Source organism: Coptis chinensis, chromosome 6 (genome assembly GCF_015680905.1).
Source record: "Coptis chinensis isolate HL-2020 chromosome 6, ASM1568090v1, whole genome shotgun sequence".
NCBI classification, from domain to species: domain Eukaryota; kingdom Viridiplantae; phylum Streptophyta; class Magnoliopsida; order Ranunculales; family Ranunculaceae; genus Coptis; species Coptis chinensis.
The window spans coordinates 1,606,555-1,620,616 of record NC_141461.1 but is presented as its reverse complement, the minus strand read 5'-3'; the positions used below and the strand labels follow the sequence as shown (position 1 = coordinate 1,620,616).

Genomic DNA, 14,062 nt, shown 5'->3' with positions numbered 1-14,062 from the left:
ACCCTCATATTGCCCTAAAAAATGAGGGTCAGGGGCGGGTTAAGGAATTGAGTTTTTATGCTTGACCCAACTCGACCTGGCCCTCAATACAAAATAGGGCCAGGCTAACCCGACCCTCAATCACGAGAGTTTTTATGGTTTGAGGGCCGGGCGCCTGGCCTGGCCTTTTATCACTCCTAGCTGAACTGATATCCGAACCGAACCAATTGGGTTACGATATAACCGATATTAGCCAATTTGAACCGACCAATTTTCATATATTTTAAATTAAATCAATTAAATATGTATATTTTAGTACATATTATATATGGTGGGTCAGTTCAGGTCAGGTTTAAAACTAATTAAACCGGTGACCGAATCGACTCTATCAATTTTCACATATACTAACCCGAATCGAACCGACTAATAAACATAACCAATTTAAAACCGACTGGTTCGATTTGGTTTTGTCAGTTTTATGTACACCCCTAGTTTGTAGCTCGTCGCATATATCCCATAATTCATTTATATGAATGACATGGATCCAAACCCACAATTTCAACGGTTGGTAAAGCCAAATTAGTCTCCAAACACTCGCCTACTAACCACAAAACATCCTTCAACGACCGTCTTGAAGATAGATACATACGAACTTGTGTAGTAGCACGGTAGCTCCTACCTATAGCTATTAATGAGTTTCGATAATCCGATAACCGATCTGAACCAAACCGATAAAAAACAGTTTGCGTTTTGGTAATTTGGTTTGCCCTCCTCCGACCCAAAATCAAATCGAGCCGATAAGATATTAGTTTTAGATTTGTCTTTCACCGAACCGATAAGATAGTATTTTAGTAATATTTATGATTAATTATATATATATTTATCAATTGTGTGGCTGAAATTAATTGATTTAATTTTAGATTTATTTGATTTTATAGTTTTCAGTTCGATTTCAGTTTGTAATATATCTTATTGGTTCGGTTTTGGGTTCCCAATTTTCTTATCAATTCAGGTTCAACTTTTCCACAATCTAACCCAAACTGATCTATTGCCAAGTCTGTTTTTAACTTTCTAAGTTTGAGTTTCCTTATTTATGGGCCAGTGATGGAGTTAAAAATTGCGTTGCTAAAAAAAAAAGTGACGCGGGCCTCCAAATCTCCACTAATTTGTACCCCCCCCCGGGTGTAATTATACTCTTCCTAAGTTTCTGGAATTCTAGAACCATCTCACGCCATCTCCTTAAACCTTCACAAAAACCAAAAAAATTTACCTGCTCTCACCACACGCCTCCACTCATCCATTTTCTCCATCGGAGCAACGACGCCATTCATCACTTGTAATTTTCTCACACCTCTTTTTCTTTTCATTTACTGTTTATTTGTATATATAAACTCTTGTGTTTCATTTTCAGCTTTTGGTGTCAAAAGTTTTAATTTTTGGAGTGTTTAAGTAGTAAATAACTTGATTAGTTAGTTCTTTGATATTGTTCTAATCAAATAAGTTGTTTAAATACTTTTCCCAAGTGTTAAAATGTATAAAGAATGGTTTTTTATTTATATAAAAGTTTATGGCTAATGTTCACATTAGGGATTGTAGAAACACTGTTTATAAGTTTTTGTTATTTGGATTGCAGGTTAAAATCTGCTGTTGGTTATGACACTGTAGCTCAAATTGAACTCTTTGTAGAGACTCAAATTTGTTCCTATATAGTCGGCACGAAAACAAATGGTGCGGTCTAGTGGTGCTAAGCTCGTTTACTTTTTATCTCGAAGGTCTCTTAGCTCCCGTCTTTGGAAAAATGCCCCCTACACTGTAAGTTTTTGTATTATTCCCCCGTCCTATTTTTATCCCTGTTTAGTCTACTTTGGTTGGTTGACTGTCCCTTTAAATACTACAGCTAGATAATGCATTGCATCGTGGATTCTTTTCGGGGGTTAACAATTCGCCTCGAATACCTGAATATTTGAATGGTGAGTTTTACTCTATACTCCGTTTAACTAATAAATTCTCATTACTGGGATTGATTGTTCTTCTGCTTTGTTTACCACAGTTAAACAAAGGCTGCTGGATGGAGGTTTATATGGCAGTTTGGGGGTGGCAAGGTTTTTTCATGCAACAGGTATGGCGAAAGTCCTTTTTTTTTTGGCTGTGTCTGTTAGCTGTCTCAAGGTCGAGAATTTCCTTCCATATATTTATCTGCAAAACTTATATTTTGCAGTAAGAACCATTGCTCTCCAATATTTTATTCCTTCTTATATTTCACTTATCTTTTTTCATTGTACATATCTGCTTAAAGGTTTCTCTGAATTCACATACTGTAGGATCGAAGTTTATGGCGGCTAGAGACTATTATGATGTACTTGGAGTTAGCAAGGATGCTGATCCAGCTGAATTAAAAAAAGCTTATTATGGGGTAAGATTTCCCCTTCAAAATATTTGATAACATGTCTTCTGTTATTTGTTCTTTTAGTTGTTGTTATTGTTGTTGTTTGTTTTTATTTATTTATTATTATTACTTTTTGTTGATTAAAGTGCCAGAGGTGGTCTCACAATATGAAATAGGTTGTCAGCTCTGTACATGTGTATACACATTGAAAAACATTCTCTGGGTTTTGCTGGACAGTTTGGCACTTTGATAGCAACTTGATTACAATTCTTTGATCACATTTGCTTGTACTACATTGTATTCTTCTTTTATATTTCTTACCTATGTCTATGCTTTTGGTAGCTTGCAAAGAAGCTGCATCCGGATGTAAACGAGGACAAAGCTGCTGCTGAAAAAAAGTTCCAAGAAGTTCAAAAGGCTTATGAGGTATAAATGTATAATTGATAACGCGTAATAATTTGTGTATTCTTATGCCACTGCATTCATTTAACTTCATATAGCAACGAAATTTCCAAATTTTAAATTGTTCATTATAGAGAGAGCAGTTATTAATTCGTGCATGTGACATGCCATTAAACTTTACATTGGTTTTGCTTTCTACTTGTATCTAACTACAAAGCTCGTGTTGTTTTTGTTGTGCGGGTAAACCTTTTTTTTGTTGTTGTCTAATTAGTGTTTCTTATGTGCTCTTGTAGGTTTTGAAAAATGATGAGAAGCGAGCTACGTATGATCAGGTACTCACTTACTTTTTTTTTGGTCAGTTCCATCAAATTGTTAAACAAATGAATGGATTAATAATGATGTTATTGACTGACGGAAATGAAATATCTATTCTACCCTATAATGCGGCGTAGGGGTTTGAGCCATTTGGGCGTGGCAAATCCGTTCACACCACTTCGGACGCTTTTGTCCCCAGTTTCCATCTTAAATTACATAAGAGTCTGCTAAATACAATTGTAATAGTTATTATATTTTAGGGGCTAAAGTGTAATTTACCATAAAGATGAAACTTATTTTATTAATGGCGTGGGCCAACTTCTTGATTGAGTTGTCTCCATCAATACAAGATATTTGGACGATTATGCCCCTATTTTGCATCTTAAATTACATGATAATTGTGTTTATATCATTCTAATAATTAGTATATTATAGGGGCAAAAAAGTATTAAGCATTTTTTTTATTTCTTTATGATAAAATCGGTCTGTACAAATTAATTGTGGCATAGCCTCGTGCTCAAAACTAGTGGTATAATATGTCCCCAGTATATGCAGTGGATGTTGTTCTTACCCATGAGTATGGACTTGGGTCTTACTGTTTTTAATGATTGTAAAAGGCCTGCACTGCTTGTGATCCATCCATATTTTTATGCTTATTCCTATTGGCTATTGCTGAGTTGATTTGCTCTCGCTGACTAAATGTATTGTTTTATGCATTTTTTTTTGGAGTAAAGCTTGGTCATGATGCTTTTGAGCGAGCTGATTCTGGAGGCGGTGACCCTGGTGGATTTGATGGAGGCTTCAACCCCTTTGATATCTTCAGTCGTGGTGATATGGGTGATGTAAATTACTCTTCTTATTATTTGTTTTTTCATTCTGCTGTTTTTTCATAATAAAATCCGGAGAGTGAAACTTTTGTAACTATGGGAACATTATTGTGTTGTTGTTTTCGTTATGTCTTCACGTTTGAGGCTCTTAATTTCGCCAGTTGGCTGTGTAAGTTCTTGCAAGATGGAGAAGGATGAATGTTTGTTCAAGAAACACATATTTTTCTAGTATAAATAGGAAAATGAATAGTCTAAAGGATGCTTAGGGGTGTTTGTCAACATGTCTAAAAGCCACTTGTGGTTTTCTTGGATAATAAAAGCCAAAAGCTTGTTTGGTATTATTCTAGGGGGCTCTGTAATTTTTTCTTGTGCATTTTCATGTGCTCAAGTCCTTTGGTCGTCCTGGTTCCCACCAGCCGTTCTGCCTAACCAGGTCTCAGATTCGAGTTTGAAGAATGACATTTTCTTTTTCTTTTTCGCTTTTAGTAGTAATTTTTTTAAAAGGGCAGTAGGGAGGTTCGATACTGGTACACGATGAGAAACAAAGAACTTTATTCCACTACGCACATAAACTTCTCTGAACCTAAGTTGAGAATATATAATATAATTAGTTTATTACTTATCCGTTTGCTGATTTCATTATTTCCTAATGTTACATTTAAATTGTTTATGCAAAAACTAACTTTTAACTTGGCTTTTTAGTTTTTTCTTTTTAGCTTTAAAAAATTGTGATTTGCCAAACGAGCTTATGCTTTACATTAAGTAAAAAAAAATAAAAAAAATCAAGAAAAGACTTTTTAGCTTGATAGCTTTTGGTTTTTCCATAGTTGCCAAACGGCCCCTTACTTTTTTTATTTTATTTTGGTGGAAGAAATTAGGTCCAAGGTTGCACTTAGTGAAATCTCACATACTAACTGTTTTTGTGTGGGCAAGTATAAAAGTGGACATAAATTTATTTTTAGGGTTTTGTGGTAATTTTCTTTCGAATTGTTGACCTGCCTCTTTTCAAATGATTTCAGTTAGCTGTTTTATTGATTAACTTCTATTGAAATCTGAATTTTTATCAGAGTATAAATCTGAATGACGGTTAGATGTGTTGAAATACATCACTGCTAGCTACTTGGTCAACCTTACAATTTTAATATACCACCAATATATTACGTTTTACTCAACCAGATGTGACTCTTTCTTTGGTTATTGTCCATACTCCATACACATGCTCTTGGAGTTCCATTGTCTGCTATATTTAAAAATGAGAACCCATAGCTCGATCGGACTCTGGAGACTACTTATATCTTTGCTTAAATTTCATCATAGTAGGGGCTAGTTCTTCTTAATTCATAAAATATTACTTTAGTAAACAGAATAAAAATGAAGTGGTGTCTTTATCCAGATGGCTTGTCTGGTTCCATTTTACTTCAACTCATACTTAATGACCCTTTTTTTTTTATCCCATATCCTTGAAATTTGCCAAAGATGGTACGTGGTTTTAATATTAATATTTGCACCACCTATACAATCACTGTTACTACAATGGATTCCTCTAATTAGTAACTCTATACCTGAATGATGTGACACTTTGTTCTATGAAATACAGATCTTCAATGGCATATTCGGAACCAAAGTAGCGCCAGATGTCAAGGTTTTTTTTTTTTTTGCCCTATCTATGGACTAAATTAGGGACTCTCTTTTTTGTATCTCCATAGAAGTCATTAATAACCCTTTTTCACTTCTCTGTGTGTAGATTTCTCTTGAACTATCCTTCATGGAAGCTGTTCAGGGGTGCTCCAAAACTGTGACATTTCAAACTTCTGTAACTTGTGAAACGTGTGGTATGATGACATTCTGAAAGTCGCCCAGTTCACATTTAAGTTAGCTGAATCTTACTGACCTGTTTACTTGGTAATGGTCTCAAAATCTATGTACCATTTTTTCAGGTGGGACAGGGGTTCCTCCTGGAACCAGACCTGAAACTTGTAAGCCTTGCAGAGGATCTGGAATGGTTGGTGCCCTTGGAAACAACTTTTTGTTTGTCTAGATTCACTTTTCGGAATTCGTAGTTATTAGATTGGCAATGTACTACGTTGCAGATGTATATGCAGAAGGGGCCATTTAGGATACAGTCAACATGCCCAACATGTGGAGGAACTGGGAAGACTGTGACGGTATTAACCTTTTCAATTGTTTCTGTATCTTTTCGTTTTGAATTCAGCATGAAGATATCTATATTCTGTTTATAGTAAATGTATATCTATTCACATGTTTATGGTACTACTATCTCAATGTGATGATAATCTTTAGTGGAATGTTAATAATGTGCATGCCATGTGCGTTTTACTAAACAGTATATTATTGTCACATAAACGTAGTGGTATGTTTCAATGCAACAATGTTTATTAAATTTCGGGGTGAGTGCTACACATGGTTAAAGTGGTCGCAGCTGTTTATGCTGTAGCTTTTCCTTATAGGCTCCAATATTTAGCGTTTTCAGTAGCCATGCGTGTGTTTTTTCGCTCTTGCTTTAATCACACTTCGTTTTTGTGTGGTAGTGTCAGGGTTCTCTGAATTGACACTTCCCCCCCCCAAAAAAAAAAAAAACTCTAAAAATAACAGAAAGAGCAAGAGAGTGGGGGAGGAGGAAACTGCTGTTATGAATTTTTTTTATTCAGCTGCTTTCTATGGGTTTTCTCAGCGAATAGATGGTCGTTGTTTCAGTGCAGCAGCTAAATTATTCCCAGATTAATGAAGTTATTCCAGTGTGGTTATTTCATATGGGGGTTTTAATTTGTATGGTTTATGTACAGAGCTTCTGCAGGTCATGCGGAGGACGGCGCGTGTTGTGAAAGGATCAAAGACGGTCAAGATAGATGTCATGCCGGGTGTGTGCTATTTCCTTTTTCATCTAAATAGTGGCCTGTCTTTTACTCTGGCTTGTAGTTGTAGACTTGCAGTCAAACAAGGCCGGTTGACCTTTATACTGGAGAAACTTAGCAACGTCCCACTCATTTCTTTCTGTGATGTTCATATATCTCACATTCTTTGTAGAGTTTGTGACTTTGTGCTGAATTTTAATCTATTCCGCTCTCTATTTTATATCTGAAGTAGGTATATATTGTTTTATTTCCTTCTCTGGCATCTTTTGGCTGAGGCTTTTCCCGTTGTGTAATTTATTGGATATATTTGTTCTATTTGTCGTACTTTTGTATATTTACTTTTGTTTAATTATATTATTGTTGTGGATCAGTTCACTGTTTCCTTTGTTGGTTCTTACTTTCCCCATTATATCTGAAGATAAGTTAGGGCTTGTTTTCATAGTTGTTGTAAGCACTATTGGCACATAGGTAATCTCTGTTACCGGTAATTCCCCCAAGCATCAATTTACAGGTGGTCTAGATTGTGTATTGAGTATAGGGAAAATTATTTCAGTGGTTTGTCCTTGTTAGTCCTGAACGACGTTAGTTTTTGCGCTAGGCACTCCAAAAAGCACTTGTCCGTCTGCCCTTGTCTTTTACTACCCATCCCAAAAAAAAAAAAAAAAAAAAATCGCCAATGCCCCTCCATCCTTCTTCCTCAAGACCTCACCCACTTCTTCCTTCTCCACCTCCACCTCTGCCTCCGCTTTCTAGTTCATTCGGCCCACCGTTTCCTGTATACTAGTACTATTAACTGCTCTTTTTTTCAATGTAGATTTCCCCCTTCGTGGAAAAGCTTTTTCAATTGTAAAGAATGGGAAATACCTATCGATATCCAGTCAGGTCTTACTTGTAAATTATAGCAAAACATTTTTTAAAAAAGGAAGTAACTATATGTGAATTAAAATCAATTGAAAAATAGACGTGAATCTTTTCTTGAGAGTGAATTTGGTGGAAAATTGAACTCATATAAGGGAGAATATGATGGAAGTTCACAAAAATCCGATGAAATAGTGTGTTGTGGCTTCTAGGACAAGGAGAATTTACATGTTCTGGATTCTATAAAGTTAGCTCGACCAAAGCAAGAAATACAATATGACCTTGCTAATTTGATACTAGGTTTGCTTAATAATAGATAATAGATTTTGCTTGGGCCAATGTAAGATAATAGGTTTCAAAAGGTTCCCTGTAGAGTTCTATGTGCCCCACTTATTACATGAATTAATAATAAGTATATATATGAGACCAATACATGACATGCAGTGTTGTAAGTTGTAGAATAGGCTAGTTTGATCAATAGAGGTTGATTAAATACTCTATTATGATATGTAAGGATCATATAATATCACTCAGATCTATACATATTTCCTAGCATATACATAATTGAACATTTTTAAATCAATAAAACAGTATATGTCAAGGACTATGCCTTCTGACCTGATCTTGGGCCTTGGTGATAGCATATGATCATTAGCACCTTATATATCGCATTATAATTTATCCAAAAAAAAATATACATATTATAAGTGATTATTATAAGCCAAAAAAATACTTGAAAAAATTAATAACTATATTGTTGCAGGTGCCAACTAGTAAAGTTGGTAAAACCTTTTGGGTGATGATACCAGAGGTCTGGGGCTCGAACCCCTGCCAACATCAAAGAGTTACTGATCTCATTTAAAATAGGTTTGCCAAAAAAAAAAAAAAATCTTTATCGACAATTAATATTTTTAATTGACCGATTAATTAAAACCCCGCATTTAATTAATGGATTTTTCTTGGTCCCAAGGGTAATCTCTTATCGAGGTTCTACTGTATGTTTTATGGGGCTTATTGCCAGGTTTCCAATGTGTACTGCTTGTTTTGGATTGTGTGGCTTTCCAAGAATGAATATAGGGGTTAGGGTCAGGAGAATCTATTTCACAAATGATCTGTCCCTAGCATACATTTCAAATTGATATTTCACATCTCATGTGGTTCTTATTTTTAGTGATGTTGCTCAGCTCGTTAGAATTTTTTAATGTGTGCAGGGATTGATGATAATGAAACTCTTAAGATCTTCAGAAGTGGCGGGACAGATCCTGAGGGCAACCATCCTGGTGATCTTTATGTTACTATCAGAGTATAATCTCCCGACTTTTTATTTATTTTTATTTTTATTTTTTTCCTCTTGCATGTTTTCTGCTGGTATACTTGTTATTGTTTACTTGAAATTTGGCTTCATTAACTTTTGCAGGTCAAGGAAGATCCAGTCTTTCGAAGAGAAGGAGCTGACATACATGTTGATGCTGTTTTGAGTGTGACACAAGTAATTCACTAATTCTCAATCACTATAACCTCATTTTGTTATATCAGGACCCCATCCCTGGTTTTCTGTCCGTTGTTCTGGAACACTCAGGTGTGCTTTATAAGGAAATGGGCATGACTGGGGGGTTTCGTAATGAATTCCCCGCATTGACCCGACTAGGATATATTTCAAACAGGCAGTTATATTTATTTATTTATTATTTTTATTTTTGTGTGTGTGTGTGTGGGGTTTTCAACGTGGATAGTTGAGTGGACAACCTGGGAATGTGAATAGGGTTGGTTCTGTTACACCAGGTTGGTCAGGTTACTTTGTGTGTTTGGTGGGGGTGTTAACGTGGATAGTTGAGGGGTCAACCTGCACCTAGCCTTAGAGTTGCACATGACCTGGAGTTCTTTAAGACTCGGGCTGAGCTCTTGCAGTGAACGTGAGTTTTATTGGTTTGGTTACACCTGGTTGGTCTGGTTACTTGGGTTACACTTTTATAACAAGGAAAGGTATGTCATAATAAACACATTAGAGCATGGACTGGAATTGTGTGAGATTTGGATTCAGAATTACCCAAGCAATTTATATGAGTTTAGAATGTGTTTACTATTAGGTGTTCATATCCTTGACCTGGGTCTTTAGATCATCCCTGCTCCCTGTCTTTTGTGATTATTCACTACACTGGGAAAAGCATGTATGGTGAGTAGGGCTGTTCACAAAAACTGAAAAACCGAACCGCACCAAACCTGCTTGTTCGGTTATCGGTTTGTCAAAATGAAAACCGGCTGACTTCGGATCAGTTACGGTTTGTAGACTCGGGTTAACCGAATTTAAACCGAACCGAATATATATTAAACATATTTTACCATTTATAGCCTGTATTGAATAGTTGGTTAACCAATTTCATAGTCTAGCACGTAACAACCCTTTCAAGATGGCTTGAATCGATACATTTATTGAGACTTTATTCTCTGATGGATTCATGTCTCCCATGTGGGACTAAAGTTCCATCTCTATCATCTGCCAGTGAAGTTTTGTTAGGACTTGAACCAAGACAAACACATTCTCTCAAAGTTGCTATAACCTTTCAAAACAAATGTAGACCCTCAATATTCTCATTATGAAGCTCAGTAGCTCTCAAGGTCACACTATTAGTTCATTTCTTTAGGCAATAGTTGTGTCTACTTTTGCTAGAAATGATGTGCCAATCAATGGGTTCTACAATTGAAGCTTTGGTTTTTTGGGGTTTCTCCTTCAATGCATGTGATATTTTTTTTTCCTCATCACCATCAAATTACCACTTGGTTAATGGAATTGAATCAAATGGAGCAAAACCCAAACTCATACAAGACCCATCACCCAAAGTGTTAACAATAAAATTGTGTATGTAATTGAAATTGAGGTGGAAGAAAGAAACAATAGAAACTATGTTAGAAATGGGGTTGGTTAATAAGTTAGTTCAATTACAATGATTACAATTGAATGAATGTTGGATTGATGTATGAAGAAGATAAAGAGATAATTGAATTATGAAGTACTAGATGTGAGTTGACACTTCCAGCAAGTGTGAAACACTCATAAACTTCAAAGGCGAGCTCAGGTTCACTTTAGTTCCACATTGTCAAAAAAGACAACACTATAACAGTAAGTAGTTATAAAAATTGAGGGCCTTGTTTCTCATTTAACGCTACAGTCTAAGACTTGTCTAAAGTGGACGCCAGATGGGCTTGTTTTTCGAGGCCCATGTAGTTGTAACATAACATTGATAGGATATTTCAGAACCGAAATTTAGAACCGAACCGACCTGAAATTTCTACTCGGTTTAAAACCGGTTTTCATAAGTGGACGGTTTGGTTTCGGTTTTAAATGTTGGAAACTGATTACTTCAGTTCGGATCACAGTTTTACCTAGAACCGGACTGAACCGAACCGTGGACACCCCTAATGGTGAGACAGGTTAGCAGGGACATATATAAGCAGAAATAAAATTGAAACCAGAGGAAAGTACAATCAAATACTAGCATATAACCAAATTTCAGCATTTGCATTTCTATCTATGCATCCCTTTTCTAGTTATTGCTTTAGGTTGTCCCTTTTCTGAAAGTAGCCAATTTCTAAAGCTCTTTACCAAGTAAAATTGTTTAATTTTAATTGTTTTTAATTTTTTATATATTATTTGTTTCAGGCAATTCTTGGGGGAACCATTCAAGTTCCAACTCTTACTGGAGACGTTGTTGTTAAGGTTTGCTTGAAGTTCTTCTCTATTTTGATTTTTTTAATTTATTTTCCGGTTGTTGTTGTTGTTTGTATGTTTTTAAACTCTTACGGTTGTTAACTTTGAAAGGAAAATATATATTAAAAAAAAAGTAAGTGACTTTAGGTTCAATGTTGAACTGGAATTTAGTTGGTCCAAAATTCCAAATTTAAATTAATCGAAGGTTTGGATCCAGCCAGACATTATTTTCGCCCTGTAGACTTGGATAAAACTGAACTATTCTATTGTTTATTGAGCAGCTGATACTCTTCTTGTTGGAACAATCTTAGCGAATATCCTGATTGGTTAGTGGGTTTGCCACTACTTTGCCTCTTAAGTGATGTATTGGGAAATTTGAAATCAGTTGGCAGAACTTGAGTGTGTTTGATTTGTTGGAATTATTCGTGCACGCATCTTTTGATTTTAGTGGGAGCTTTTCCTGCTCAAGATCTCTAATCCCACCCTACCTCTTCCACTGGCTGTACATATGCAACTTTCCATTACAATCACAAATTAGAGCAGTTTAGTGGTGATAAATTTGTAGAAAATAAGGATTCAAGTCTAATCCCAATGTACCAATTGAAATGAAGTTTTCGACACGAAAACTCGCACAAATCAAACAGACCCTATACTTTTGTTGGCATTCTTTTACAAATAAGTTTGCAGCTTGCTTGCTTTAGTTGGGAGGTACTGTTTCTTTCATTGCTGTTTCTACTGTCATCCTCGTAACCATTAATTATGTTCTGCCTTGCAGGTTCGAGCTGGTACTCAGCCTGGTCAGAAGGTTGTCCTGAAGAAAAAAGGTGAGGACGCTGCTTGAATGTCGTGTTTCCTTGGAACCTCCACTAATCTTTTATTGTAACGTTTCCTTATAGTTTGAGATAGATTGTGCTACTGGGATGTTAAGAATTGTTTTCTCACAGTAAATGCACCCTCGAATGTGGTCAAAATAAGTAGTATGTGATGAGGCATGAGAGTTTAAATCTGTTTTCTCACAGTAAATGCACCGTAGAAATTGTTTCTACTCTGTAAATTAATTTTCTATAACCCTTTTAAATTGGTTTCTTTTTTGTCAGGAATCAAAACTAGGAGCAAATCATCATACGGGGATCAGTATGTTCACTTCAATGTCATCATGCCAACGTAAGCTCTCTCAGTTGATAATGCAACATTATGATTGTGTCTTTGAGCTCAGTATTGTTGTATCCTTGTAAACAATTCTGATTAACTGCTTTATTGCCAGAAATTTGACTCAAAGACAACGAATGTTAATCGAAGAGTTTGCCAAGGAGGAGCAAATAGAAAATGATAAAGGGGCTGGTGCTGCTGCTGGAGCTTCGGGCTAAATGAAAGAGATCTCAGAGGGTTTAAAATTTCAATTTATAACCGGACATCTTCAATTAAAATTTTGTAGGTGAAGTTTAGGTTGTCGCTGTGCTACCATATTATTAAATCTAGGTGCCCTTCTCTCAAGTGGTGTTAAATTGACTGAGCACTATGGAATCAGAAATTAACGTTGTACATAACTATTTGTTACAATTAATTGCCTTAAAGTGGATACGTGTGTATTTCCATAACGAGGCAATAACTTTGATCAAACTTGATAGTTTTATTACAGACCGGTGCTTTTGTAATCAATTTTAATCTAATTTTTAAGGTGGTAAAACTCTGATCTAGAAGATTTGTCTCAGAAGTTGAGTCAAGATTGATGAAGATGTAGTTTTTACTTTCTATTTTAAGTTGCGTGTATTGAGTGTATAGGTTGGCAGTGATCTGCATCCTCTTCCACATCCATACGGGTAGGCAGTGGGTTCATCTCTTGCCGCTCATCAGGTAGAAGGATTTAGGAGTTTAAAGACTAGAAATAATGTTGGTGACGAAGTGTTGGCCTGTTATGCCTTTTCCCATTGCATGATCAAATTCAAGTTGCACCTTTTCACCTGTTACACATGCATGATCAAGGAGATAAGGAGCTCCAACTTAACACTAAAAGTCGAGTGGTAATGATCTTTGCTGGCTCTACTCTTGTAAACGATAGAAGAAACCAACATCACCATAATTGCAACAGCTTATCTCCAGCTGTGATTGTCCTTGCTTGCATTTATTTAGAGCAATTTTGAACAGGTAAGCCGTTTGATGAACATTGACTCAATGAGCTTAAGATTGGTTGTAACTGTGGTATCCCGTTCCATGACTTGCATCTGCATTCAGTCGAGGTGCTTCAACCATGGTTCTAAACCACCTTAAACAGTAAAGTAAAGGCTGTGCTTTATACTTTCTTCTCTATTAGGATTCTCGGTCAATCTGTCGACTTCCCAACTTAAATTGTAAATCTTTAAACATCTGGAACGAGTAACAATAGACAGATTTCCATCTCCCATGAATGTTCTTAACGACAAACCAGACAAGTTGGTGAACTACGTCTTTATCTTCTTTTTCAGACCATATATATGATCAAACAAACGAACAGATTTCATTGTGCATACTTCTAAACCTAATGTTCATATTTGGAATAAAACTAACGAGTTTGTCTACCCCGAGGATATCCTCATAGGGACGCCAGCCGGATCCAACGGTCCGAAAATAAAAAACAAACCCATATTCTCTCTCTTTCTTTTTGTTTTTGATTTTCGGACCGTTGGATCCGAAATCCAACGGTCTCGGAACACTCATCCCTATAGGGATATTCTCGTAG

General features: G+C 36.0%; 1 protein-coding gene across 1 annotated transcript; it reads left to right on the top strand.

Moving 5' to 3' along the window:
* The first annotated feature begins 1,175 nt into the window (after positions 1 to 1,175).
* Positions 1,176 to 13,046, top strand: LOC147490587 (chaperone protein dnaJ GFA2, mitochondrial-like). The gene is given in 20 exon segments (XM_086565278.1): positions 1,176 to 1,315; positions 1,613 to 1,791; positions 1,877 to 1,949; positions 2,030 to 2,098; positions 2,301 to 2,392; positions 2,708 to 2,791; positions 3,061 to 3,099; positions 3,817 to 3,924; positions 5,507 to 5,551; positions 5,654 to 5,741; positions 5,847 to 5,911; positions 6,000 to 6,074; positions 6,714 to 6,740; positions 6,743 to 6,788; positions 8,852 to 8,943; positions 9,058 to 9,129; positions 11,299 to 11,355; positions 12,122 to 12,170; positions 12,444 to 12,510; positions 12,611 to 13,046. Coding segments are annotated over 19 exon segments (1,338 nt in total). The 5' UTR covers positions 1,176 to 1,315; positions 1,613 to 1,704; the 3' UTR covers positions 12,714 to 13,046.
* The last annotated feature ends 1,016 nt before the right edge of the window (positions 13,047 to 14,062 follow it).